Genomic DNA, 27884 nt, shown 5'->3' with positions numbered 1-27884 from the left:
TCTCTTCATCATGTCACCTGTTAGTGGGTGGGATTTATTAGATGTCAAGTGAACATTTTGTCCTCAAAGTTGACATTTTAGTAAGGATTTGAGCGAGTTTGAGAAGGGCCAAATTGTGATGGCTAAACAACTCAAATGCTGGCCCGTGTGGTCCGATCCAACAGAGGCGGTCATAATGTTACGCCTGATCGGTGGCCATAAAATGATGCCTGGTCGGAGTATATCTATTAGCAGCCTCTCTGGAATTGTCTTGTTGTCAATTCTGGAGGAACCTCATGTTCTTGCTGTTGTTAGCATGACACCAACTTTTCTCCATTTGCTCATATTCTAGGTGTAATAGGGTACGTCTAATGCATTGAATAACTTTTAAAATGCGAGATCCTGGCTGTGTAAGCTCTTTATAGTTTTACATTTATGGCATTTGACAGAAGGTCTTTTCCAAAGCGACTTACATTTGTCTCATTCACACAACTGAGCAGCGGTGGGGCTTAAAGGCCCAGAAGTGGCAGCTTTGTGTGGTTGGGATTTAAACTCACGACCTTCAAATCCAAAGTCCAATGCCTTAACCACTTAGCTATCTCCATCTGATCATTACTGGGATCTCTATGTGTAAAGTGTATAGGTATATTTGAGTGTGAGCATGAACATGAGTGTAGTTTTGGTTGATGAATTCCAAGACTGGTCACTTTACAAAGCCCCGATTACACAAGTGCAAAACCTGTTATTTTAAACAAAGGTGTATAGACTGTTATATATATATATATGCTGGGGTGTAAATTTGATAAAATGGTGCTGATTTGAAATGGTGCTTTAAAAAGTCCTTGAAAGTCGTCACGTCTGGTATTCATTAAAGTGTGGAAACCTTTATTATCAAACTTTTACTGCCAAAGTAGCAGATTTGATCCCATTTTACCCAAATTTTCCATGAAACAAAGTAATTTGTTTCTAAAAAAAAAAATGTCACTATTATTTCAGTCCTCTATCACCCCGTGCTCCTTCCACTCCAGTTTCATTCTTGTTTTTGATCATTCTGGAAAACGCTCTCAGACTCCATGGGTGATTTTGCATTACCAAAGACTCATGACCGGTCAGTGAGAGGGTGAAGCTTTAGACAGGACGGTTATGTGTCACATTTAACGGGACAGCGTGGTATTACAATCACACCAGCACAGCACACATTATCATCGGTGTCACTACTTCTGAACTCATTTCTGGTCCTGTGGTGGTCTTGTGGTGGTCTTATGGTGGTTCCTGTCCAGTCATGTGCAGAACAGTCAATAGATATAGTAGATCGTAGGTGAAACTGATAGACTCCCATATATGAATTACGGAGATATTTTTTAAGCACTGCATAATGTTCAAATCTCACACTGAGAAAAAAGAAGCGTAATTGGAGTCATTATTAAAAATGTATTATAAGTATCTATCCTTGATCCAATGAGATTTCATTTTGTGCTTGAGATTTATAACCTTAGAAGCACAAAACATTCAAATATAAAAGAAAATCAGTTGACACCGATCCTCAGTGCTGCACTCACACTGTAACACATTTTTCCTTTTACATGTTGCTGAGTAAATGTGAGATTCTGTACAGAACAAAGGAAGTCATTGAATGGTGTGAGATGGCTCCGGGCCGCACCGAGTGTGTATACGTGTGTGTGTGTGTGTGTGTGTGTGTGTGTGGGCTCTAACAAGTTTTTGTCATCTCTGTGCAGGCATGAACGACTCGGACGTCAACCAGAACAAAAACCGCTCAAACAAAAGTGAGAGGACGTCAAGCCCCGCCCCCGCCATCCACCCCAGCAGCGGACAGACCAACCAGGCCATGGGATATTGGCCACGCCCACACCTGGTCCGCCTCTTTTCCCGTGATGCCCCAGGCCGAGAGGACAACACCTTCAAAGAGCGTCCATCAGAGTCAGACGAACTTCACACCATCGAGGAGGCTGAAGGAGCCACGTCTGAAAACTCAGAGTGAAAGCCCAAATAAACTCGACTCGTTCACTCGCTTCTTTCGCTCTTCGCACCAAACATGGCATCTTCAGGCTCAGCGGGACAGTCCAGACTCGGGCGTGGAAAGAAAAGCCCCGGGGTGATGGATCAGATTGGAAAAATCTTTGGAGGAGATAAGAAGCGGAAGAGCAAGGTGAGGAGACGTGGGCTTTGGTTCCGAAAAATGCATTTAAGAAACTAATAACACTCCACATAACAACTTTTTTTTTTTTTTTTGGTTGGTTGGTTGGTTGGTTGGTTGGTTTGTTGGATTTCTTTACGAAGATGGAATTCCTCCGCTGTGTCCTGCTGAAATTATTTCTCTTTTTTTTTCTTCTTTTAATGTCTGCTGTTGCTAAAATAGATTTTTTGTTGTATATCTGAAAGGTCGGTGTTCTACGTGCACATTGGGTGTGGTTTAAGGGGACTAAAAGCTACAATAGCTTCATATCGGTCATATCTGATGTTGTTTTCTTTTTTCCTTTTTTTTTATTAATGCTTAGGGTAAAGTGTAGACTTAATATTTTATCTTCTTTTTTTGAAAAAACCTTTAAAACAGCCCTTTTTTATTCAGCCAGTTCTCTTTTGGCTCCTCAGTGACAATAAGCTGATCACATTACCAGTGTAGATCATCAGTCAACTTTTTACCTCTCCATCAGCACTTTATCCCTCCATCTTTATCTTTTATCTCTTTGTCCTTAATTGTTTTACCACTCTATCCTTGTCTTCTTACTCCTTTATTTTTCTCCTTCCTCAACATTTTATTTGACCCTATTTTATATTATTTATTCTCAATATTTTATTGTTCCATCTTCAGTTTATCTCTCCATTCTCAATTATTTTATCTCTTCATCTCTACATTTGATCTCTTCATTCTCTCCATTTTCTCTCCATCTTATCTCTCTCTCTCCTCTACTTTTTAATCTCTCTATCCTCTATGTTTTTCTCTTCTCAACTTTTAATCATTTCATCCTTGTTTTTTTTTTCTGTGTCCTTAATTTATAAAATCTCTGCATCGTCAACTTTTTTCTCTTCATGTTCAGGTTTTTATCTCTCCATCCAGATTTCTTTCGAATCCTTCTATTTTCAACTTATCTCATGTACTTCTACCTTTTCATATTCAACTTATTTCTCCAACCTCTATTTTATATCTCTATCCCGAATTGTTTTTCTGTCTATTCTTAAATTATCCCTCCATTATCAGATAAAAAAAAGATATTTTTTGCTTTATGGTTGAACTCGTACATGGTGTACATACTGGGTGTGGTTTAGAGATCTAAAGCTGGAGTCACTGTTGTGCAAAACAGAACAGACTAAATAAAAAAAATGTTAAGGATATCGTGTCATAGCTTTGAAAAAATGTTCTGGACAAATAACAAAAATTATTAGTTTTTTTAACGTAATTCATAATCAAAAAATTATCCTTGAGTATCGTTTACATTTTTGGTAATTTTTTTATTTTATTTTTTGCCTGCTGGAGTTTGCGCTTTATATTATTATTGCGATCATTTTTTCAAATGCTCGACCTTGTGTCCTGTCAGGTGATGATAATATAATGCGATATCATAAGTGCGTTGTATTCGAGGGTCGCTCAGGTCCTTCACGGCTGCCAGAACTGTTGCTACGTTTGAGAAGCATGTTTACTAATGTGAGCCGTTAGCTGTCTGTCTCATGGCGAACGTTTTCTTAATTTTCCGATGAGCCCCGTTGTCGTACAAATTGCCAAAAGTCGTTTCTACGGTTGTATGAAGCTCAGTCAAGGTAGAGTAAGTATTCAGGAGCTATACAGCTTGCCTCGCTTGTTGTTTAAAATGAGAGCAGTTACTAAATACACAACATATAAGATTTTAAACTATAAACCTCACGCCTGGGGTTACATGGTACGGTTTTCAGCAAATTCTTCAGGTGTTCAGTTTGAGGTTTGACGATTTAGTGCCGTTGTTCAGGAGTGTTTTTTATTAAAAGCTCTAAAAAAAAAAAAAAAAAAGCTGCAAAGACAACAATAGGTTTATGCAAAAATCCCACAGACCAATTTTTTTTCTTTAGAATAGCAAACATTCTATAGTGTTGAGTTATAGTTTCCTTACAAATGCTAATCCTTCCAAAAGCTAGCTTACTCTCAACCCCAGTCCACAAGCAAATGATTTTCTATCTCACCATTTTTGACAAATACATATATTTTTCATCACTAGGAAAATACCCTAATATACATTAATAGTTATATATTCCAGAATCTAAACCTTTATCCCTGCAACATTCATGTTTTTTATGCTGCGCGGTGACGCTAAGGAAGTAATGTCACGATCAATTCCTAGTACGCTAACCACGTCGGTGAAATTTAATCTAGAGGGTACGACCGTTTCCAGTTTTATGGCGTTGTTTATTAAATATGCAATTTCTTGTGAGTATTGTGTATATCAGCCACTACCATGAGCTGTTTTATTCCATTAGTTATTAAGGGGGTATTTATTCAAATGGCGGGAATTGCCAATTTTTGATTGTAATATACAATAATATGCTTAAAAAATATTACACGGCCAAAATTCAATACATGCCAGAAGTTTATTCATAAGAAAGCATCACGTCAAAGAACACAAACTTTTAACTATTATTGTTCTAGAAAAATCTTTCTGAACACATGGCACCTACATGCAATAGAAACGGATAGCTGAAGAAACTTCCAGAGCTGCTACTGTATTGAAGAGGATATAATTTAGTATCAAATAAACACCAGCTTTTACGTGCCATTTTTATCTACTATTTTGTTTGATTACAGATTTCTTTATACAAATCTATATACAGTTATACGGTGTACAACTTCTACCCCAATACTACAATGAAAATATGTAGAGTGTATATTTTTCTGATTTAAACCAAGCAAAAGAGTCTTACTTTTACATTTATCCAAAAAAAATCACGTATATTTTGGAATAATTACGATAAAGATTACAGATAAAGATTGTGAGTAACAGGTACGGGCTGATTATTGGTGTTGCAATGTATAGAAATATATACATATACGATATTATCACCAGTGTTCCATTTTGGTGTGGGTGTAGGGGAGTATGCTGCCTGGGTAGGCATTATTTTCACCCTCCCTAGATCAAGTGCTTTTCAGAGCTTGTAATGGTATAGGTGTTAATAAAACCAAGTCGACGAGGCAAAAAAAACCCACCCAAACTAACTAAGAGAAAATGGAATAATCGATAAGGAACACAAGATTTCTGTCATATTATTCTTAAGAATGAAATCTGACCAACATTGATTTTAAAACATTGAAATAAAAAAGAAATTTTCATTAAATCATACCTGTATATGCAAAAAAAAAAATGTGTGTGTTCAGAAATTCAGATAGAGTTTTTTAGATTTATTCAGTATTATTTTTGCTTTTTTCACATTTTGTTCTTTTTATTTTCTTGATTTGTTTCTGTTGTAAAATTCCTTTTTTTTTCACCTTTTACATGAGCTTTTACATTCCAAGAACTCTTCTTTGGAAGGTTTTTGTTTCCAAACAGCCTTTGAAAAACTGACATTAATGAGTGTTATTAGTGTGTGTGATGGTGAGTGTGTTGGACAACCTGGATTCATGTCTTCATTTTTAAATGTAATAAAATACAGTGATTTATATCAGATGTAGTCACTCAGCCGAGAAGTGTCTTGTGCCAGACGTTTGGTTTTAGACTGAAGCCCAGAGGCTAATGGAGCTAACACTAGCATCTGAAGCTTGTTTTGTCACCCACCAAACACGTCTTAGCCGTATTGTTTTGATTTCACATGTTTCCTTTTTTCTCTTCACATTGTTGCCAAACTCTGTCTGTAAATCAGGATATTTACCCGAAACCAAAACCCAAAGACACTCAGGAAATGTGAACCTGAGACATGAACAGCATTGTGATCTAAACACACAACGATGAGTCTCTCAAGATGTCTTATTATTTTTGTGTTGTAAATCACAGTCAGTTCTCTGCAGCACAAACGCCTTAATACCATCACTTTGATTCATATATTATTATGGGATATTTTTTTCTACAAGTGTCATGTAAGACTTAATATCCAACTGCCTTTGTAATTCATTTCATCTTTATTTTTTCTTTCTTTCTTCTTGTAATTTTATTGTGATCTAATGCCTTTCACACTGGCTCTGTCTAAAACCACATATTACCCCCAAAACCCCCTTCTTAGCAAGGAACTCTTTTCTAATCTTGTCTGAAAGCACAATTCAGTGCAAAACACCCAAAGTACAATTGCCCTAGCAGATCAAAAACCATACCCATAATGCACTGCGTGGTGTTTGAAGATGCCATGCAAACTTTTTTGACTAGATTCTGATCTTAAGCGCCATACCATGTCATTTATATGCCCTGTGTGGTGGAAGAGAATGTGGTTTGGGACATGTCCAGAGTGGACTAATGATGATGGTGACAGTGTTTGGAAGTATGAGGCTTTATTACTATGTGCTCCAGCATACGTTACATAAATATTAATTACATGGAGCATGTGTTAGTGGCACAATTTCTTTCTTTCTTTCTTTTTTTTTTTTTTTTTTTTTTTTTTTTTTTTTTTTTTTTTTAAGTATTAACCTCATTCTTATAATGATTTCTGTCTTTAATTGCCATTGTGTTCTGAGCTTTACGGTTATTTTTGCTTGATTAAACCAATATAACAAAACCAGCTGTAGATTGTGTGTGCATTTTTGTCTATATGTGTGTGTGTGTGTGTGTGTGTGTGTGTGTGTGTGTGTGTGTGTGTGTGTGTGTGTGTGTGTGTGTGTGTGTGTGTTTTATTGTTCTCTCTAACACTAGTATTTTCCTTAGCAAGTTTTGCTTCTCTTGTAATTACTGAGAAAGCAGGAAACAGGTACAGCGATTAACAGGTAAAGTGGTTTATATAACACTGGGATATAACTACAGCCAATTGGCCTAGTTGTTTGCTTGTGCTCTCACTGAGGACATCTTAGAGAGCAAGCCATGCTAGTTATAAATAGCAAAGAACACTATTACAATGCTACCACCTAAGCAGCTGTGCTATGTAGCTAGTGCTCACAGGAAATGTATATATAATGTGGAGATTTTCTTCAGGGAGATTTAATACTGTTGTTTTGCTAGGTTTTTTTTTTTTCGTTTCGTTTTCCACTCTAAGCTAGCTAGTGTTGTTTTGACACAGTTTCCAAAATTAGCCAGCTAGTTTTGTTGTGGGGACATTTTCAATTCATAACTAGCTAGCTTTGGTTTAAGAACATTTTTTTGTTTTAGCTAGCTAAAGTTTTTGTTTCTGGGACATTTCCACTCTTGACTAGCTCGGTTAGAATTTGGGGACATTTCCCAGCTAGCAAGTGTTGTTTTGAAACAGTTTCCGTAATTCGTTGGATAGCTAATTAAATAACTTAAATAATTAGACAGCTTTCCTTTAGGAACTTTTTCCTATTTTAGATGGAAAATTAATTTCAATCAGGAAAATATTCAGGGCATAAAAGCAGCTCCCAACCTGTGAAAAACCGAACATAACTTATAACTGAAGCAGTGCCTGTAGAGACGAAGGTCTAGACAACTGAGTTGTCTGCACAGTTTGTACATCAGTTTGATTTCTTTTCATTTAAAGGTTAACAACCTATAAACAGTTGTGCTATTTTGCATAGATTTTTTTGGTATATTTTGCTTCATACATCAATTATTACAGCAAAATGCTCTCTTTATAATCTAACATCGCACATAACATACATAAACAATTGATTATAATCACATGATGATGATGTAATCAATTCCTTGATGGGCATCACTGCTCTCACAGTTCCAGGATTTAATCCTGAGTTTCAGACATTCTACTCTCCTTGTGTCTGTTTTGGATTCTTCCCAGTTTCTCTCTCCAGTGTCTTCACTCCTACCAAAACCATACGTAACCATGTGTAAATGTGTGTGCATGGTGCACTGAAAGAGGTATATTCTCGCATCATGGCCAGTGCTTCCAGGATGGACTTGAGCTCCTCCTGTACTAAAGCTAAGAATTGTGTGGATTTAGACAAATCCAGATTTATTTTTCGCTAAATAATGTTGAATCACATAATTTTTTGTTACAAAAATATTCATGGGTTAAAAAAAAAAGATAAAATATTAGATTTTTTTATATATATAATAAATAAAAAAAATGAAAGCTGAAGTTCATGTAAATGTAAAATTATCCACCTGACAGTAAAATGAAAATGTATGAAACTGCAAATCTATTAAAATATGACAATTGTAAACAACTTACAAAATTGTGATTTAAAATGCAAAATATATGTTTGGTATGATGCATAAATCACAGACAATGATGCACGTACAACAAGAACAGAGTTCTAATTATCCTTAACATAATATAACTAGCGTAATTTTATTGGTTTCCATTAGTATTCCAATGGTCATGTTATACACATTTTGTATCAGGGGTCCCTGCCCCATGTCTCTATCACCTAAGGGGTCCTTGACCTGACGTTGAAGACCCTGTTATAAACACTATGGCATTGCATGTACAAGTGTTGGGGAACTTTGTTTGAAAGCTTGATCAGGGGACTCTGTTTCTATTTGAACATCCTACCAGCAGGTCAGAGTGAATTTTCTAAGCATCTCTACAAGGTTTTCTTTCAGTTTGGTTTGGTGTCATGTCATGGGTGCATTCCTGGACCTCGCTCTCTTCCCATAATAACTAAAACTAAAAACGTGAACTTCAGACACCAGACATCTCCTGACTGACTGAGAACATTTGGCCTAAGAGGACATAGTGTTTATTTTTGCCCAGCTTGTTCCTCTAATATGAGTATTCACTGGGCAGATTTGTTAGAGGCTGGTGTCTGCATCAGTGTGTGTGTGTGTGTGTAGACTCAGGACTTGGATCAGCAGGAGTCATCGATCTTTTTGACTCTACAGCTGACCCAAGGTTCAAATCAAATTCTCTGAAGATTAAAGTTCTATCTAAGGGATTTTGACCGTGCTGCCAACCCCAGTTTCAGTTATCAAACCCTCATACAGTTTGTCAAATTGTATTTCTTAAAATAGATTTCATCAATGTTCAATCCTTTACTCCTCTACAGCATTATTTGATTGGCTGGGAGCAGGAAGGACAATTACACAGAGCAGTGTAGTAACATCAGGAGTTAGTCGCTAAGTGACTACAATATATAGCTTGCTGTATTTTGGCCAAGAAAGAGCAAGCAGTCTTTGACTTTTTTTTGTAGTAAGCTAACACAGAAACTAGCTAGCTTTGGATTTAAATTAATAATAAAAGTAGTGTGGAAGGATTTCAGCTGTGATTTTTAACTTTGCTTTTTCATAGGAGCAGACAGGATTTAAAAATTTGAACTTTGCTGTGTTTGAACATAACAGCCAGGTCTGAGATGCCCTCGCTGTTTCATCACGCTCCCAAAATACACCTCTGATTGGCCTCTAATGTCTGTTATTTTGCAAGAGGTGGATGGGTGTGAGTTCTAGAGTGAGGCAATTAGAGCGAATCAGTGTGAAACTGCCGATGCTTTAATGCGCTCTTCAATGCTAATAAGAGCCTGACCAGCGAAATAACAGTGTGAGAGAAAAGGACACGAATGCCTGATTGTTAAAGGCAGCATCACATAGCCCACACGATTATTACATTAAAGGCACTTGTCGTTCACAAACACATACACGCACAGTTGCGACTGGACACATGTGCGTTTACATGCATACGTCGTTAATTTGGATTTAGGTTTTATGGTCATTTCATACTTTTCCTGTTTCATTTCACTGCTTTGTCCATTCACCATACACTTCCTGTATATTTTCAGGGCCTATTTTGTTTACTACACACTCTTTCTGACTTGTTGCAAAGCTTTTTATAGTCACCTAACTCATTTTAAGGTTTGTTCTGGTCACCACACACACACCTGAGTTGTTTTATGGCTTTTTCTGGTCACCTCACACACCTCCTGACTCATTTTATGGTGTTTTTTGGGTCACCTCACACACACCTGACTCGTTTTATGGCTTTTTATGGTCATCTCACACACACCTGACTCGTTTTATGGCTTTTTATGGTCATCTCACACACACCTGACTCGTTTAAAATGTTTTATAATAACCACACACACCCGCTGACTTGTTTTAAGCGCTCTTTCTGTTCACTACACACTTCCTGAATCATTTTAAGGCTTTTCCTGCTCACTACACACTACCTGACTTATTTAAAGGCTTTTCTGTTCACTACACACACTTCCTGACTTGTTTCATGGCTCTTTTTCTGTTTATTACAAACTCCCTCCTTTCTTGTCTTTACATACTTCCTGGTTTGGTTTTTTTTTGTTTTTGTTTTTTTACACACGTCCTGTCTTGTCTCGAGTTTCCATTCAGCACATTCACTTCCTGCCATTTTTAAGGGAGCTTTCCATACTTTGTTTAAATTCTTTTTATTCTATTTCTTTATTTCATGTTTTCAATTAACACACACTTTCTATCTTATTTTAAGATTCTTAATTTCGGACACTTTTGTCTCACTGACTTCCTCCATTGTTCTAGAACATTTACACACGTTTTTTGTTTCATTTCAAGGCTATTTCTAGTCAACACACACTCTTTCCTATTTTGTTTCAGAAGTCTTTTTGGTCTCACCCATCTTCCCCGACCCCCCACCCCCTCACTGCTTTTGCTGTTTGTTGCTGGGTTTTTTTGTTTGCTGTTATGGACATCATACATACATACATACTTTGTGTTTTAATTCATGGCTCTTTTCTGGAACTCTTTCTAGTTATCACATATTTATTGTCTCATTTTTCGGACTTTTGTTTACCTCTGTTCTCTACACACTCTCTATCTAATTGTTGGACTTTTTGGGGGCACTACACACTCCCTGTCATGTTTTTGGACTCTTCTGGGTCACAACACACTTCCTCTTTAATTTGTTGTCTCTTTCTAGTCTTTACAAACTTTCTCTTTCATTCTTTGGCTCTTTCTAGTCTAGACTCTTTCGGGTCACTACTCACTTCCTGTCTCATTTTAGGACTCTTTCTGGTTACTACGCCAACCCTGTCTCATTTTAGGACTCTTTTGGGTCAATACACACTCTTTCATGTTTGGACTCTTTCTGCCCTCTGCACACTTCCTGTCTCATTTTTTGACTCTTTCTGGTCACTACACACTCCTTGTTTTATTTTAGGACTCTTTTGGGTCACTACACAGTTCTTCATTTTTGGACTCTTTCTGCTCACTACACACTCCCTATCTCATTTTTGGGCTCTTTCGGGTCACTACACAATCTCCTGTCTCGTTTCAGGGCTCTTTCCGTGGCGCTCTCTCTGTTTCTCCTCAGAGGTCAAGTCACTCGTCTTCTCGCCGCCGCACTGGTGGCGACAATGCTGTCGTTCACTTCTTCAGATCTATCGTAAGTGTCTCTGTCTTTTTCCCTGTGTGTCCCTGTATATTAACAACCAGCTACACAAACCTAATTACTGCATGCACACCTGTCTCTTATTCTGACCATGATACCGTTATAATAATATTAATTTAAAGTAAATTAACATATTCTCAAGCTGTCTTTTTTTTTTTCATCCATCTCTGTATCTTTCTGTTGATATATGTCTGCTCTTGGTGTTTGCTTTATCTCTCTAATGTATGTGTGTGTTTCTGTCTTTCTTTCTTTTGATATATACATGCATGGACTGCATTAAGAAAGTATTCCATTTACTTTTATTTCCTTATCAGTATAAACATTTTTTGAAAATGTATTCAAACTTGAAATATCTCATACATGTTTCTAAATCTAAATATGGGACCCAAGGCTAATAATGCATTTTGAAACAAAAGGCATTTGCATTAATGGAAATTGGTATATGATGTTACCAGAGAATCATACAATTATCTCACTTATACAACTGAGCAGGTGAGGGCTTAAGGGCCTTGCTCAATGGCCCAGCAGTGGCAGCTTGGTAATGCTGGGATTTTAACTCACAACCTTTCAATCAGAAGTATAACATTTTAATCACTGAGCTACAACTCCCCAAACCATGAGTTCCACAAAAAAACCCTGATTTCTTAAATGTTGACTCCCAGATATTGGAAAGGTGAACCAGAAATTGATCCAAAATAGTAGGTATCTTCCTAGATCAAAAGTTTACCCCCACTGATACCAAACAAATCTGAGGAAAGTGAGAGCAAGGAAGACCAAGAAACTAACAATCATTCTGACAGAAATTCAGAAAAAAGACAAACATCTCTGCAGCACTCAACCAATCATGTTTCTAGGACAAAGTGGCCAGACAGAAACCGATTTCTCAACACAAAAAAATCCAACAAATGGTTGTCTTGAAAAGTCTACATAGGCACTTCAGAAACATACATCTATGGTGCGATGAAACCAATTATCACCTGTCCAATCCCATCCCCGTGGTGTAGGACACATCATGCTGTGAGGATGTTTGTGAGCAGGTGGATCTCTAACCAAGGACTGCCATTATTGCTGAAAAACAAGCAGCTCCAAGCAGAGAGGTATCATTTTAGCATTGCTCGAGATTTAAACTCGCCTCCTTCTGATCCATAACAGCAGCCTGTTGAGTCTCTACTAGGTTGTACAATGTTGACTAAAGTAGGAGTGATTTGAGGACAAATCTTTGGGTGTCCTAAAGTGGCCCAGGCAATACCTACTCTGCTAAATCCATCCAATCTGGCATCGCTTGAGAGGTTCTCCAGAGGAATAACCAAAGATCACTGAAAGGCTTCTACCATGAAACAAACGATCTGAATTCTTCCTAAATGTACTGTCTTTGTCTCATATACATGTCTGTCTCTTTCCTATTAGCTAAATATATACATATATATTTATATTTTTAATTATTGTAATCCTCAGGTGTCTCCTGCTCCTAAAAAATCTAGGGTAAGTGCACTTTGAGCTTTCTCACTGCCACTTCTTTAAGATCTACGTAATGAGATTGTAGCTTTAACTTTATCTCTAATATCTTTACGTCACTGTTTACATCCAACTTTAATAACAAATACTGCTTCTAGATCGTGTATTCAAATATATTATTTTACTGTTCTATACAGTCGAGTTCTATACTCTTCGCTTGGGAGTACGCGGTCAAGATGAGCATCCTCCCGAGCACTGTTTTTATTTCATCAGTTGTCCAAAATGAAATGTAATCTTGTGGGGCTAGGAATGACAAGAGTTGAACCTTTAGGAGCCTATAGACTTCAGGATGGCAGCAATAGGACCTTCAAACAAAAGGAAACAATAGGACCTTCCAGACCTAAGGTTAGCATCCATTGGAGTCTGTAGACCTCAGGATGGGAGCAATAGGACCTTTCAGACATAAGGGGAGCATCTATATTAGCCTGTAGGCCTTAGGATTTCAGCAGTAGGAGCTTCTGGAGCTGAAGTAGCATCAGTTGGACCCTAAAAACCCCAGGATAACTCAAGGCGATTTCAGACTTTTAGGCCCCAAAATGGCAACAGAGGGCCTCATTTTGGGGGACTGATCAAATAAAAACAGATGCTGGAAGTGCCCTCAGGGTGCACTCAAGTAGTTTCTTTGTACCCCGACTGTACCTTTTCTCTTTTGTCTTTTTGTCTGTCTCTCTATCTGTCTCTCTGCACAGTGGCATTCTCTCAAAACTAAACTAGGCATGGTAGGTGCTGTTTAGAAATACATACACACACACACACTCACCCTGTGTCTGGAATGATGCCAAAACACCCCATTTCCTGCAAAATCCACAATACATTATGTGGTGCCAGGGTGCAAATCGGTCGTGCTGTTGTTCATTCATGCCGAGCTTGTAAACCATTATTCAAACACCTATGCTTGAAATTGTTAACTGTCCGGAGGCTGTTCTGGCCCAGGGTTTTGATGTAAGGTGCTACAAAATAAGTTCTTCCCCCAGACCATTTAACCAATCCCTTTTCTTCTTTTTCTTCTTTCTCATTGTGTTCTTCGTCAGAAAAACTTTAAGTATCACAGAAAGGACAGAAACGCTAGAATAGACAGAAAAGTACAAATACCTCAAAACTGGTCCAAGTATTCTCAGGGTAGGTACGTTTTGATGGTCAATCATTTGACCTGTTGGCCAAAGTAAAAAATATACATTTAGGCATTAACTATAAATTAAAAATTGCATTGGCCAATCAAAAATGGGAGATAGTTGTCCATTGGCTTGTCCAGTATCTCCAGCCAATGAAGGACATGCTTTTTTCTTGTAGATGTTTGGTAATTGGGTAGAATGTTATGCCCAGCACGTGCTATCCGATTTTTTATAGTCCTTTGCGATTGTTGCTTGTCAGACTGTACAAACATGATCCCCATGTCACACTTTAGTCACACATAATGTCAGACTGTACGATAAAAAAGCATTCTCTCGATAACGGTAGCTGGCAGCAAGCAAAAACAATCTGTAGCGTTTATTTTGTTAGTGGCATGCTTTGATAAAAATGTCATACAAACACAATTTTTTCATCCATAACTCCATAAGTTTCTTTTTTTGCTGTACTTTTCCATCTGACCCGTTCTGACATTTTTCCTGAGGTGATTTGAAGTTGTCACACTAATCGCATCATCAGGTTCGGCGCTCTTATTGGTTTTTGATTTCAGGGTCATCGTAGGAGGAGTCGTAGCGCAGGAAAGTGAAATCTTCAGAAACTGCCAGAAATGTATCGGCGGAAAAAATAATCACAACGACCTTTATCCGGCTGTTGGTGAACTTGTCAAACACATGAGTTGATACGTTTTCTTCACCTTTATTGTGTTGCTGGACACTTCCACATCTGATCGCCAACAGTTGTTGATCATACTGGCAGCTCTTATTAAAAACTACACTTTTTTTGTTGCAAGTCACTATTTGTGAACATAGCATTAATCTCAGATAGATGAGGCAATTTACATTTTTGTCATTAGGCACCCTTATACAGAGCGGCTTACGTTTATCTCATTCATACAACTGAGCAGTAATGAGGTTAAGGGCCTTGCTCAGGGGTCCAGGAGTGGCAGCTTAGTGTGGCTGGGATTTAAACCTACGAACTTCAGATTCAAAGTCCAATGCCTTAAGGCCATACAAGGACATTTTTAATTTCAAGGGACTTGATTGACATGAAAGTTAAATACACTTTAAAATGTATTTAATAGTGCTTGGGCCCCAGTGCTCACTGATCACTTCAATATTTCTCTTTGCCTTCTGTGGCTATACAGTAATTCAATCTAAACTAACTCTACTCTCCTCTCCTCTACTCGAGAAATGTAGTTTCATAAACCCATATATGTGTTCAGGAGGCATGGATGAGGGACACAATGGCACTTTAGTGATATCGGTTTCATTTTCCTCTTCAGTGTGTTGGCAGACTCTGAAGGAAACCCACTTTCTGCCAAATTTTTCAAATGCTTGAGATGTGTGTGCGTGTGTTGAATGATAACGTACGCGTCTTAGATTGGTTTGGCTTCATGTCTTATGCACTTTCACCGCTGCGTGGAAATTAAACTTTAGTTTTTTTGTTGCGTCAGCGATGCTGCGATATGGGGGGGCTTCATGGTGAAATCGATACCACAGTAACCAATTCAAACTGGAGTTGACCGATTCTACAAATTACGGAAAAATTATGATGTGTATGCCCTAACTGATTTATTTATTTTTTCCCATAAATGAATTCATGTTTCTACTTGACAGCAGTGAAAACAACATCAGTAAAGCATACAATACATGTCACTTAATACTCGATCGTGACATAAATTAACTTAAATGTTCTTGTAATATCGCAATTTAAAAATATTTTTATTGGCACAATGCTTACATTTCATTCGCACAGTAATGCATTAAGCTTCTAATACATGGTGTGGCTTTCATGAAAAGACTAACCCCTTTTAGTCTAACATTGATCTGGTCCTGGAGTGCGCAGATGGAGTATGGATTTAGAAATGATACCGTATCTGGTTCGGGTTCTGCAGCTCATTGCTTTCCAGATGAGCTGTTCCTGGAGAGTATGGCTTTGCGATATGTATTAATCTGTATTTATCTGTATTTAATATATATTTATGTAGAATTGCTATATCCTGTTGAAACCATATTGCCAACCCTAACTGCAGAACTCATTTCCCAGGGTGCTGAATGGTGGTGCAGTGTGACTCAGTTAGCCACTTATATTCACTAACACTTCCCCCTCTACAAAATATATAAAAATGACTAACTTATTTGCTTTTTCTTGTTCAGGGGGATCAGAAGAGCTCAGTGAAGGCGCAAAAAGGGCGTGCAGGAGAAGGACAGGGCACGCTGACCCGCATCTTCAAAATGGTAAACACAGAGTCTTTTAGCTTTCACTATATTCAAAAAATAATGTTTGTGGACACCTGACCATAATAATGGTACCCTTGATATTACTCAGATGAGGATTGGTTCTACTTTTGAGTCCATTTCCTCTCAAGGTTTCTTCCCCATTCATCTAATTGAGTTTTTCCTTGCCACAGTTGCCCAAGGCTGCTCATCAGGGATAAATACACATCATTCACTTTAATTGTTAAGTTTTGTAAAGCTGCTTTGAGACAATGTCCATTGTGAAAAGCACTATAGAAATAAACTTGAAACTTGAACCATATGATGCAGATGTACTTTTTGAGCATCCCATTTGCCATTTAGTCTCCATTTTCTGTTATAGTAACCTCTTTTTGGTAAATTAGTCACTAGATTTTGGCGTGTGCTGTGGAGATTTGTTGGTGAGGTGAGGAGGCCTGGGGTGCACTCTAATTTCATCTCTAACCCATGTTAGGCATAACTTCATGGAGACATCCTAAAATCTTTCTCCAATTTTGTGATTGGTGAAAAACCACATATGACTGGAGAAATGAGGTGTCCTGAAAAGTGTCCTCCCCCCCCGTGCCTGTGAAAAAAGGAATCTACGTACTTGTGCTTCACCCCCTCTGTGTGGTTTAATGGCGTTACTCGCACTTATTTGTCTCCGGAAGCAAGAGTGCTCACTCAACTGTCAATCTGCTGCTGAGCATGGGACTTCTGTCCCTCTGTCGCTAATTTCAGTCCTTTTTTCCTCAGTGTTTCGAAAGTGTACATAGTGCACACTTCGATCAAATGTGGATTAACGTCAGCGTTTTGCAGCATTTCCCAAAAGACTTCCTTCATTTAAATAATACACTGGATTTGTTGTTTTTTTCTCGCAACCATCCTCCAGACCTCCTACACAAGCACTGTAAGCAAACTCAGAAACTGTTAGTTCATTCTGCATAAAAACGATCACAATTATGATTTACATTTCTTTTGGGATGATTGTGGTTCATCATAGCACTAAAATGCTCATGTAAAGTGCAGTTCCTGAAGAAAATAAAGTGCAGGCTGAACTATTATTCCAAAAAAAAATATGTTAATGTTCATGACTGAATTTAAGTATAAAAAAATTACAAAAGGTTTTGTGGCAAAATGGCCTCTGAGTGTACGGCCTAGTTTTAAAGGCACTTGCAGGTTATAGTGCTCTGCTGTGTAGGTGTAAGTGAATGCGAGAACCCAGGTATCGTTTCCATTAGCGAGATCTCACACGTCTACTGTTGCAACACGGCAAGCCGACTATACCGGTGTGTGCATGTGTAGCGGACCTGCATGCGATGCGTTTATTAGTAGAGTGCGGTTCACTCAGTGCAGTGTGCTCAGATGCGGCTCACGCTCTGGTACATCAGATAAAAATGTAGGAAGGCGCCAGAGAGATGGATACATGCAGCAATATTTCAGCAGGGCAAACAGCAAACAATCCCAAATCCTAGTCAAAATGTGTGAAACTAATCCGAAACCCCCCTGTCCTTCTCCAAAATCTGATTGTAGATATATTCTACAATAGAAATGGTTCTGTTGAGACATCAGAGGCACCTTGTCTGAATGTACACTTTGCCCCTGTTTGCATAGTCCTGCCCCAATGGGTTTCAATTACTGTTTGTCGCAATTCTTATTTAAAAAAAATATTGTGATGTTTGATGATTGCATAATATCTAGAAAGACAAGCAAATCAATAAAAGAAATGGCAATGATTCAATTACATTTTATTCAGTGGACATTGCCTAAAGATGCTTTACAGAATGTAAGGATTGAAATAATAGAACTATTTACTGTGGCAAGAAAAAAATTCCCTTAGATGGAATGAGAAAGAAACCTTACATGGAACCAAAGGGGAACCCATCCGCATTTGGGTGACACCAAGAATGTGATCAGAAATCATAAAAAGAAAAAGAATGAATGATTGCAAAAAAAGAAATATTGAAGAATGATTCATTCATTGAAATAATTTACTGACAGACTGATTTATAACATTTAATTTAATTTGTGATCCATTTGTTGTACCCTATACAGAGATCTAATACAGAGAGCCCAATAGGAAAAGCATATGTTATGAAGTCAAAAGGTCAAAAGTAGCATTCTGAGTTGTACATCAGACTTTGATGATACTTTGGTTAGCACTATAGCTAATATATACTGAGAAATCTTAAAAATATTTCCTCATTTGTTTATAGGTTCTTATGGTTTTGTTCACATTTGACCTCTTGACTAGGGTATTTGTCAAGTCCATTCATAAATCATACAATATTTATTACAAACATCTAAATATACATTCAGAAAGGGGTCTAATTTATTTTCATTATGCTATCATGTGTTAATATATCATAAGCAATGTATACCAATGTATGGTTTATTTATTGGTTTAAATTCCTGAGAAATGTATACTTTTGATATTTATTATTTTTAGATTTCGCTAACTTTACAATGCCACAACTGTCTACAAATACGGGTCCAAGAGGGCTAAACTTGCCATGCTCTTTAGGTGGGAGGGATTATACACTCTGTCTCCTGTCAATTACAGCAACACTAGCCAATTATGGGTGTCTGTGAGGTCATGTATGTGACAGAGGGCAAAAAAACACTTGCTTTTCTATTTAGGACATATTTTTGAGAAAGTTGGGAAATGAAACGCAATTTAGAATCAGTAGTCCTCCATAAAGACACTAAGGTAGAGAGAGAAAAGATTTGTCAGCATTCTAATTCCCCTAGAAACTGCTGTGTGAAAAAAAAAAAAAGCTAATGGACACGTAATTGTTTACCACAAAAACAAAGAAAGCTTGTTCATCCCTTCTCCTCCAACCTTTACACTCCTTTTTAATTGTTTTTTTCTCTCTATTTTTATCTTACACACACAGGGAGGAACCAGAGCAGCATCTCCAGCCAAACGCTGAGTTCCAGCCCTTTTCTCATTCTCCATTAAACGTGATGACCCTGAACGGAGAGAAAGAAAAGAAGAAGGAAGCTTTTTTTCACCACTTACACTTTTTTCCTTGCCGGAAAAGCATTAACCCGAACAAACATTGTGCTCTGTCTGTTTATAGATTTATTTATGTCAGTTTTCTCAGTCTGTTGAGTTCAGCATGGTCAGATCCTGCGCTCCCCCTCCCGCATCGTGTCCATCCTTGTCTTTTGAAAACATGAGGCACTGAAGACCTTTTGAGCAAATCGTTCCGATCATGATTCGAAAACTAACACTTTTCACTTTATATCACTGAGCATAAACCGTGACGTGTTTAAAAAGTCGATCGTTGTTCTATTACAATGTGATGTTACTAGCTAATTGCCAAAAAAAAAACTTTGATAAGGAGCTAGCTTGCTAGTTTAGCATATCCACAGAAGCTAGGACTGCATTTATTTGCAGGTTAGATCATTAAGCATACGAGTGTAAAAAAAAAATTTGCCTCAAAAGGTTGTAGTGCACATTTATATTACTGAATCTTTGTCTTGTAGCACTGTCTTTGTCTAAGAAGTCAATGTGACTAGCATTTAGCATCTAAACATCTAATTGTTTTCATGTGGCTTCACACGGTCTCGTCTCTTAAACTTATTCTTCCTTGCTGTCTCAGTGGATCTGATCGCAAACTGTAGAGCTACGTAACACAAAAGTCGTCTCTTGTTGATTTTTAGTCAAAGGGTTTCCAAATTCTTTGTTCATGTTTAGTCACTGCATTTGCTGTTGACTTTTTCTCTCTCTCTCGCCTCTTTGGCCTTCGACTACTTCTTTAAGCTTTTTCAAATAAAACCATGCCCCAATAAGACATGGATATAAAAAGCCATAGATTTTATGCATGTATTTGTCAGTTAGAATGCTAATGGAGTGATGGGAATCATTAAAAATACAAATAAAGGAGACATATATATGTGTCACTGGCTGTCTATTTTTCTTTGTTGTCCATATATTTGTGTTCAAAAACATGGAAAAGAAATTCTCATCAGTCTGGATGTGTGTGAACTAAATTTATTATGTTGGTCTAAACTCGGTTCAGAAACCCCTCATGAGTAAAGTAAAATAAATACACAGTTATACTGTATGTTTAATAAATGCCCATTATGTGGTAATAAAAAAACTAATAGTGTTCAGATTCAGATAAATGTTGGATATTTTAGACAGTAGCTTAGATACTAGCTTTAGATTAGTACATATTATTTATTTTTATTATTCGGTTGTCTATTCTATTTTATTAAATTGTATTTAAATACGTTTTCTAATCTATTCTACTATATGATAGTGTAATTAGGAGTTAATATGGGCTTATTCTTTACACAATTGTTTTATGAATGGGAGTTTATGAGAAATCAGTGAATTATGCTAAAACAAACAAATAAGTAAAATTTAAAAATAAGGTTAAGAATATATATAAATAACACAGGATGTTGTAGCATAGGATAAAATTAAAGATTGGGTAAACATACAAGTTTAAATAAAATAAGGAAACAAAAAGTATACAGCTACACAAAAAAGCAACATTACAAGAAGTATAAAAAATATCAATAAATTGAAATAGAATTTAAATTTCGAATTAAATTTGTCAATAAGAAATATATATATACATATACATACATATATATATATACACACACACACACACACACACACACACACACACACACACACACACACACATACTTTTTATCTGTACACTGGTATGGAGCCCAAGAAAAATGCCAGCTAATGTTAAATACCAGGCACTTCATTTGTTTACACTGGAAAATATGTACACATTCAATCTAAACACAATATCGACCATCATCAGTTGTGACGGTATGTAGCGATCAATACTAGGTGACTTCTGGGACCAGTTAGGATTGTGTTTGCTTGTTAGCGCTTAAGTTTAGTTATTGTTAGTGAGTTATGTTGCCAAAGGTTGACATATTGTCTTCAATGTACTCAACCTTTTCTATACAAAAAATCGACTTATAATCGCACATTATACCCAAGGATGGCAAAAAAAAATCTAACTGCACTCTTAAAAGAATATATTTTGTGCATTTAAACATAACTGTAATGCCATTACAAAACAACAAAAAAATAAAACCCCAATAAGGCTAAATCCTAATCAGGAAAATGCAAGAAACCTGTAATAAAAGAAATGCAAAACAGCTAACTCACTGATGCGTCAGTGCTAACGCTAATGTTGATTAGCTACTTAATTTTCTCTGTTTTTCTTCTTAATTGGCAGTAATTCTCTGATAAAATTTATAGATACATTTAATGTTTTGAATTATATCTTAAACTAAAATATATGATGACTTGCTAGATATATATTTCTAAGTCATTTTAATGTAATTGTAATTTAGTGTTATAATTGTGGCTCTCTAAAGGAAAATATTTTCGACACAGAAAAATAGTTAGAGGGTTAATCAGATGAGTCAGATCTTCTGTCCTCATAAGTTTCTCAAAGTCCTAAGCTATAGATGAGCTCATATTGCTGTATATCATAGGAATTGGTAAAAGCTTTAGGTTAAAACATTATTCATTATGATGGAAAATTTATTTAGGCATTTAGGAGGTTGAAGAACTTTCCTGTGAGGAAAAAGAGGAGTCTTTGTGTAGTCTGTATGGATGAACAACTCTGTGATTGTAAAAGCCGTTGTAGTATTATGCATTGTCAAATACATTTGCTTTCAGCTACACATCCCATATTTATCTGTTTTCATGCTCAGCACTAAATACCCTGCTTCTGGCCATTACAAAAAGACAGAATTGTTGTTCCTGAGGGTCATAGTACTTTATCCGGATGCTGTCTCATTATGAGCTTGTTAGAAGGAAATCGAGAATAAAGTTAAACAAATAAAAGAGTGTAGGCTAATTACAGGCTAATGACAGCTCTAGGTGATTGTTAAATCCCCAATATATTTCCAAATATACTGCATGTTTTGTTATAAAGGTAAATTCATGACACAATAATTCAATCATAACTGTCAACATGTGCTGGAAAATACTGAGGCCCAGGTGAATTTATAGTTCTATTGCTAGGAGACATTAAAAAAGACCTTAAGAACATCCAAACAGAGCTACAGGAAGGATAGAAATTTATATTCTAATCACTTTATTATAAATTGTATAAAAACCCCATTCCACATTTATTCCCAATGTTCTGTGATAATAACCTCCACTCTTCTGGGAAGATGTTCCACTCAATCTTTACAATGTAATAGTGGAGATTTGTGTTCAAAGTGTTCAAAAGGGTTCGGAGCTCAATAAAGTGAAGGGAAAATTTCATGCTACTACATTCAAAAACATCCTATATAATTGTGTACCTCCAATTTTGTGGTAACAGTTTTTGTAAAAACCACATATTGCTGGAAAAGTCAGCTGTCTAAGTACTTTTGTTGCTATAATTATGCAGTCAGATCAAGCAGATAATGTCAAGAGGGTCCGTTAATGTTCACATCAAACATCCTCTGGAAAAATGTGATCTCACATACTTTTCGGGGTTGCTGGTGATTCCAGAGCCTCTAGAGTTAACATAGAATGGTGCAAAAAAACAAAAAACATCTTAGTTCTAAAAGGGAAAAGGAGTGCCACAGGAAAGTCCAGGAGCCCACGAAGTCTCACTAGATCACTCGTAGTGATAATCATGGTACACAGAAAAATCATCTCGAAGCGCACAACATGGCAAAATTTTGCTGAATAGACAAAAGAATGTGTCTACAGACTGAACAGATCAAGTTTGAATTCTATCAGACAGCAAAAAAACAGGGATTTTGAAGAAGTATTCTCCGAGCTTGTCTCGGCTCGAGCAGATATAACAAAACATGATTTCCAGGCGTTAGCTGGAGACAAGCTTAACTGCATGAAGGCCTTGATTATTAACACTAACGCATAGTCGGTGATGGTGAGGTAATTTATCTTCCTTGAACACATCACTGAGAGCCTTGTTGATATCAATAGTTTCATTGTGTGTACAGTGACTGACACCAGGGACTCCAAGCTTTTAATTCACCCTCACTGCAAGAAACGGTGGAATTATCCAAGACCAACCTTGTACTATAAAGCAACTGGAGGACAGAGTAATGAAATCACTTTGAGTGGATGCACATAAAGGGCAGTAAAGTAAATCAATATTGCTTTCACACTTTTTTATTATTATTCTACTTGGAAATTAAACCTTGCAATCATTTACTTTAAATCCATTCTCGGTTAAACAGGTTCACTTATAAATTCTTCTCTGTAACATAACCCTGAGAACCCATAAGGGCCTACAATCATATTGACTGAAAATGTCCGAGACAATGTCAGAGTCGGTTATTGATTTTTTGTGTTCTGCCATTGCTGAAAAGTTGTTTGTGGGTTTTTTCTGTCAGGTTATTGGCCGAAGACGTTGAATTATCAGTGCTGCAGTTATGGTCTGATGCATCCAGGACAGAGTGGGGAAAGAAGTCAGAATGACTCTCAGGATTTTCTGTGCTTGAGTATTCAAGCCTTGACTATCCTTCACAGAGGTGTCATGTGGACTCCGAGTGAGACTCTGGGACTCGATTAGTAATGTCAAATACCTTCTAGGTTATGCAGTACAGTCCATCATGCGGTTTAGTGTAGTCTCTGCATCTGATCTCTTTGGCCTCTGACTGGGACTTTATCCTTTTGTGCAAATTAAACTTCTGATTCTTCAGGCAGGTTTTTAGCAAAATCTCGAAACTCTATGGTCAGACACCTCCTTAACAGACGCCCCAGTGTCTCTAGTCTATGTATTATGCATTTATTTGATCAGGACAAAACACTTACATTTTAAAAACATTTTACAACACTTAATATAACAAAAAATATGCCTCATTTCTCTCGGTTATTCAGGTTTCGTGAGACTCTTGAACAACCTGGACGTAAAATAACAGATCAGCCATCAGCACATAATCTATCAATCAAGAGTTCATCCAACATTCTATCTTCACTCTGAGAAATTATTATGGATCACACATGTCCCCTTCTTACAATGTTATGGCCTGCATTATGTTCTACTAGATTTTCTGTGATCTCTGAATATGAGGTTTTATCAAAAGGTTTCGAGAGATTAGCTCTGTTTACAAGAAAGTACTTTATTTATCTACATTTATCACCTTCAAAATAGTCCCCTTGCACAGCAATACAGCACTCCCAGCGTTCCTGCTACTTCTGGAATGTGCCCCGGAAGACTTTTTTTCTAAGCATGTCAAGCACCTTCTGCAATTTGCACTGGATCTCCGGAATGTGTCAAAATCGAGACCTTTGAGCTGGATCTTCATCTTCGGAAAGAGGGCACCAAAAAAGAAGTCCAGAGGAGAAGAAGTCCAGAGGAGCCAAATCTGGTGAGTAGGGTGGGTGTGGAAGTGAGATCATGTTGTTTCCGGCAAAAAACTCGCGTGAGGAGAGCTCAGTGACAGAGTGTGCACGTGGTCAGAATAGCACCAGTTGGACACCCTTCCGTTGTACAAAGGACGATGTCTTTTGACTTATGAAGGTCGATGCTTCCTGTGACTGTGCGTGCAGCCTTGTGCTGCCATCTGTTGGCGTGTTACAAAACTAGTCTCAAAACTTTAAAGAATAATTAAAGGTGATTGAAAACAAATCACAGTCTTTGGTTCCTATTCTACGGTCAAAAAGTTGATGACGGCAACCGTGATTCTGATGGACTTTTAAAAGCTGCTTTTCTGTGATAGTAATGTTAATTTTAATCCTCTAATGCCTACAGTAAAATCACAGAAAGTATATTCATTCATTCATTAATTTTCTCCCGCTTATCCGTAAGTCGGGTCGCGGGGGCAGCAGTCTAAGCAGGCCCCTGCCTTCGACTGCTGTCAAATCCTCACAGCACCGTCCCTTACGATCTCTCCTGCAGGTGGTGAGCCCACGGGAAGGCGGCCCCACGTCACTCCGACGTCACGGACCTTGATATTTCCCTCGTAAGGGTTTTTGAAACCACATTTTATATTAAAGTTTGTATCATAATAATTATCATTTGCACAAATGGCTCCAGAGTGGACATTTATTCCTAGGAAAAGACCACCAATGACAGTCCCTTTTACATACAGGTTCAGATTAGATGTTGGAAATATTTAGCAATTTAAGCCATTGGATGATATTTACTATTGTGTGATTTTGTTTACTACTCTTTGTATTAAAATTAGTTTTTTTATTAATACAAATAAAAAAAAATCCCTTTTCTTCTTTTTTTCTGCTTTTAATATGAGTACAAAAAATGTAATGAAGGCATTGTAATTCACATTTTGTTTAAAAAAAATTTATTATTCATTAAGGTTTTTTATTATTATTAAATCAGAATTTGTGTTTCCTCGTTGCCCGGATTTCAACCATTTAACCATTAAAAACCAAACGTGCACAGGGCTTTTTTTTAAAAAAAGAAACATTTATTTTTAAATACTTTTGAATGATACAAAATGCAAATTGGACAAAGTATATAGTTTCATGTTTATACCCAGGCAAAGCCATTAACGAAATCAGGCTTCATCACTGGTATACGCATGTCTTTCCTATAAATTATTTACATGCATGAATGAAAATAAAAGAAAAAACTGCTTTATACAAATATAACCAATTATAATGCCTTTCTAAGGAAATTCAATTCCTTCTCAATAAAAACACTGGCATACAGTCGGGTGTAGGAAAAAAAAAACCTTTTAACTGATATTTCTGCATAGTTGCATTTAATTGTGGAAGCTTTAACAGGCTTATAATGAAACATTGATCACTTTGATCTCTGGATGATAAAAAGCATGCAAACATCACATTGAGAAGATGTGTGTGTGTGTGGGGGGGGGGGGGGCCTTTTAAAGCTGCAAATTACTGGGTGATGCGTAAGAAGTAGAGATGAGTGTTTTTAGGGTTTAGAGAATGACCCTGCAGATGAAGGGGGCGGGGCTTTAGAATTCAGGTTCAGTAGGGAATGAGTGAGTGGGTTGTAGTGGAGTGGTTAGAGCTTAGGGGAAGACCTGCCAGTGTGGCTCTGTTTCCTGGTCTGTCGTGTGCAGTTGCAGTCCGGCTGAGGTTTCGTCTCTAGGGGGCGGAGCCTGCGCTGCCTCAGAAACACACTCCTGCTCTCGGTCTGCCTCTGCTCCGTCCTCCAACGGTTTAGCTGAGACATATACACACATGTACAAATTCAACACGAGTGTATCCTGTCAACATTATCACACTGGTGGTGGTATTATTACACGTTACACAAATGAGGATGGGTTCTTTTTTATTTTAGAATACTTTATTGATCCCACAGGGGATATTTCTTCAACCCAACGATGTTAGAAAGCTGGGGTCAGAGCACATGGTTAGCCATGTTACAGCACCCCAGAGCACAGAGGGTTAGGGGCCTTGCTCAAGGGTCCCAACAGTGGCAGCTTGGAAATTTTGGGGCTTGAACCCCTGACCTTCCAAACAGTAACCCAGAGCCTTAACCACTGAATTACCACCTCCCCTAAGAAGGGTTACCTTCTTAGTCTTGTTCCTCACAGGCTTTCTTTCATGAACCATCTCATGGAGTTTTTTCCTGACACAGTCTCCACTGGCTACGCTCATTAGGGATCAATTTATTATGCTGAAATTGACACTTTTAATCTATTTATTTCTGTAAAGCTGCTTTGGGACAATTGTTATAATTGCTATACAAAATTATTTACTTCCAAGACCAGTTCCAACACACACACTCTACATTATTCGTGACACTGTGCAGAGCAAAAACATTTGGTAATTTATTTTCTAGTTGCATACATGTGTGGGTGTGTGTGTATGTGAGCTACTCACCAAAGCCATGAGACCTTTTCATGTGAAGCTTCATGTTGCTCTTCTGTGTGAAGCTGATACTACACACCTCGCACTTGTACGGCTTCTCGCCGGTGTGTTTGACGTTGTGGATGTGCAGCGCACTCTTCTGATTAAACGCTTTATCACACTGCTCGCACTTATAGGGCCGCTCACCTGCTCGACACACACACACACGCACGCACGCACACACACACACACACACGCGCACACACACATTTGAACAGACTAAATTTAATTACATTTTGCAGAGCAGGAACAATTAAAGAATAATTAAAGAATAATTAAAGGTGATTGAAAACAAATCACAGTCTTTGGTTCCTATTCTACGGTCAATAAGTTGATGACGGCAACCGTGATTCTGATGGACTTTTAAAAGCTGCTTTTCTGTGATAGTAATGTTAATTTTAATCCTCTAATGCCTACAGTAAAATCACAGAAAGTATATTCATTCATTCATTTATTTTCTCCAGCTTATCCGTAATTCGGGTCGCGGGGGCAGCAGTCTAAGCAGGCCCCCGCCTTCGACTGCTGCCCAATCCTCACAGCACCGTCCCTTACGGTCCCTCCTGCAGGTGGTGAGCCCACGGGAAGGCGGCCCCACGTCACGCCAACGTCACGGACCTTGACATTTCCCTTGTAAGGGACCCCCGGAGCATAGAGGGTTAAGGGCCTTGCTCAAGGGCCCAAGAGTGGCAGCTTGGCGATACCGGGGCTTGAACCCCAGACCTTCCGATCGGCAACCCAGCGCCTTAACCGCTGGAGCCACCACTCCCCCCTACAGAAAGTATAATTAAACTAAAATATATATGCACATTTTGTATTATATATATATATAT

The 27884-nt window shown here is 37.7% G+C and overlaps 3 protein-coding genes across 4 annotated transcripts in view; 2 read left to right on the top strand and 1 right to left on the bottom strand.

The window, feature by feature from the left end:
- LOC310717763 (myelin basic protein-like) overlaps positions 1 to 1978 on the top strand; it is a gene marked incomplete at its 3' end in the record, with an annotated part of 34734 nt that extends 32756 nt beyond the window's left edge. Inside the window, exon 4 of the mRNA XM_083526213.1 lies at positions 1716 to 1978. Within this exon, the coding sequence (XP_083382339.1) occupies positions 1716 to 1978 (263 nt within the window). The remainder of the gene's footprint in view (positions 1 to 1715) is intronic.
- On the top strand, positions 1888 to 20162 carry LOC310717758 (myelin basic protein-like). 2 transcript variants are annotated; one of them, XM_083526206.1, is made up of 6 exons: positions 1888 to 2146; positions 11263 to 11370; positions 12832 to 12858; positions 13581 to 13610; positions 16176 to 16256; positions 19151 to 20162. In XM_083526206.1, the coding sequence occupies exons 1-6, from the start codon at positions 2033 to 2035 to the stop codon at positions 19184 to 19186; spliced, it is 396 nt and encodes a 131-aa protein (XP_083382332.1). In that variant the 5' UTR covers positions 1888 to 2032; the 3' UTR covers positions 19187 to 20162. The 2 variants fall into 2 exon arrangements, with proteins under 2 accessions (XP_083382332.1, XP_083382333.1); XM_083526207.1 differs by lacking the exon at positions 13581 to 13610.
- Positions 20163 to 25618: 5456 nt separating this feature from the next.
- Positions 25619 to 27884, bottom strand: part of znf236 (zinc finger protein 236) — a 36567-nt gene continuing 34301 nt past the window's right edge. The window contains exons 31-32 of the mRNA XM_083525475.1: positions 27028 to 27201; positions 25619 to 26365 (exon numbers count right to left, since the gene is read on the bottom strand). Coding sequence (XP_083381601.1) covers positions 26211 to 26365; positions 27028 to 27201 — 329 coding nt within the window. The 3' untranslated portion in view covers positions 25619 to 26210. The remainder of the gene's footprint in view (positions 26366 to 27027; positions 27202 to 27884) is intronic.

The sequence above is a fragment of the Silurus aristotelis genome (assembly GCF_946808225.1).
Source record: "Silurus aristotelis genome assembly, chromosome: 22".
NCBI classification, from domain to species: Eukaryota; Metazoa; Chordata; class Actinopteri; order Siluriformes; family Siluridae; genus Silurus; species Silurus aristotelis.
This window is presented reverse-complemented; position numbering and strand designations above follow the sequence as displayed.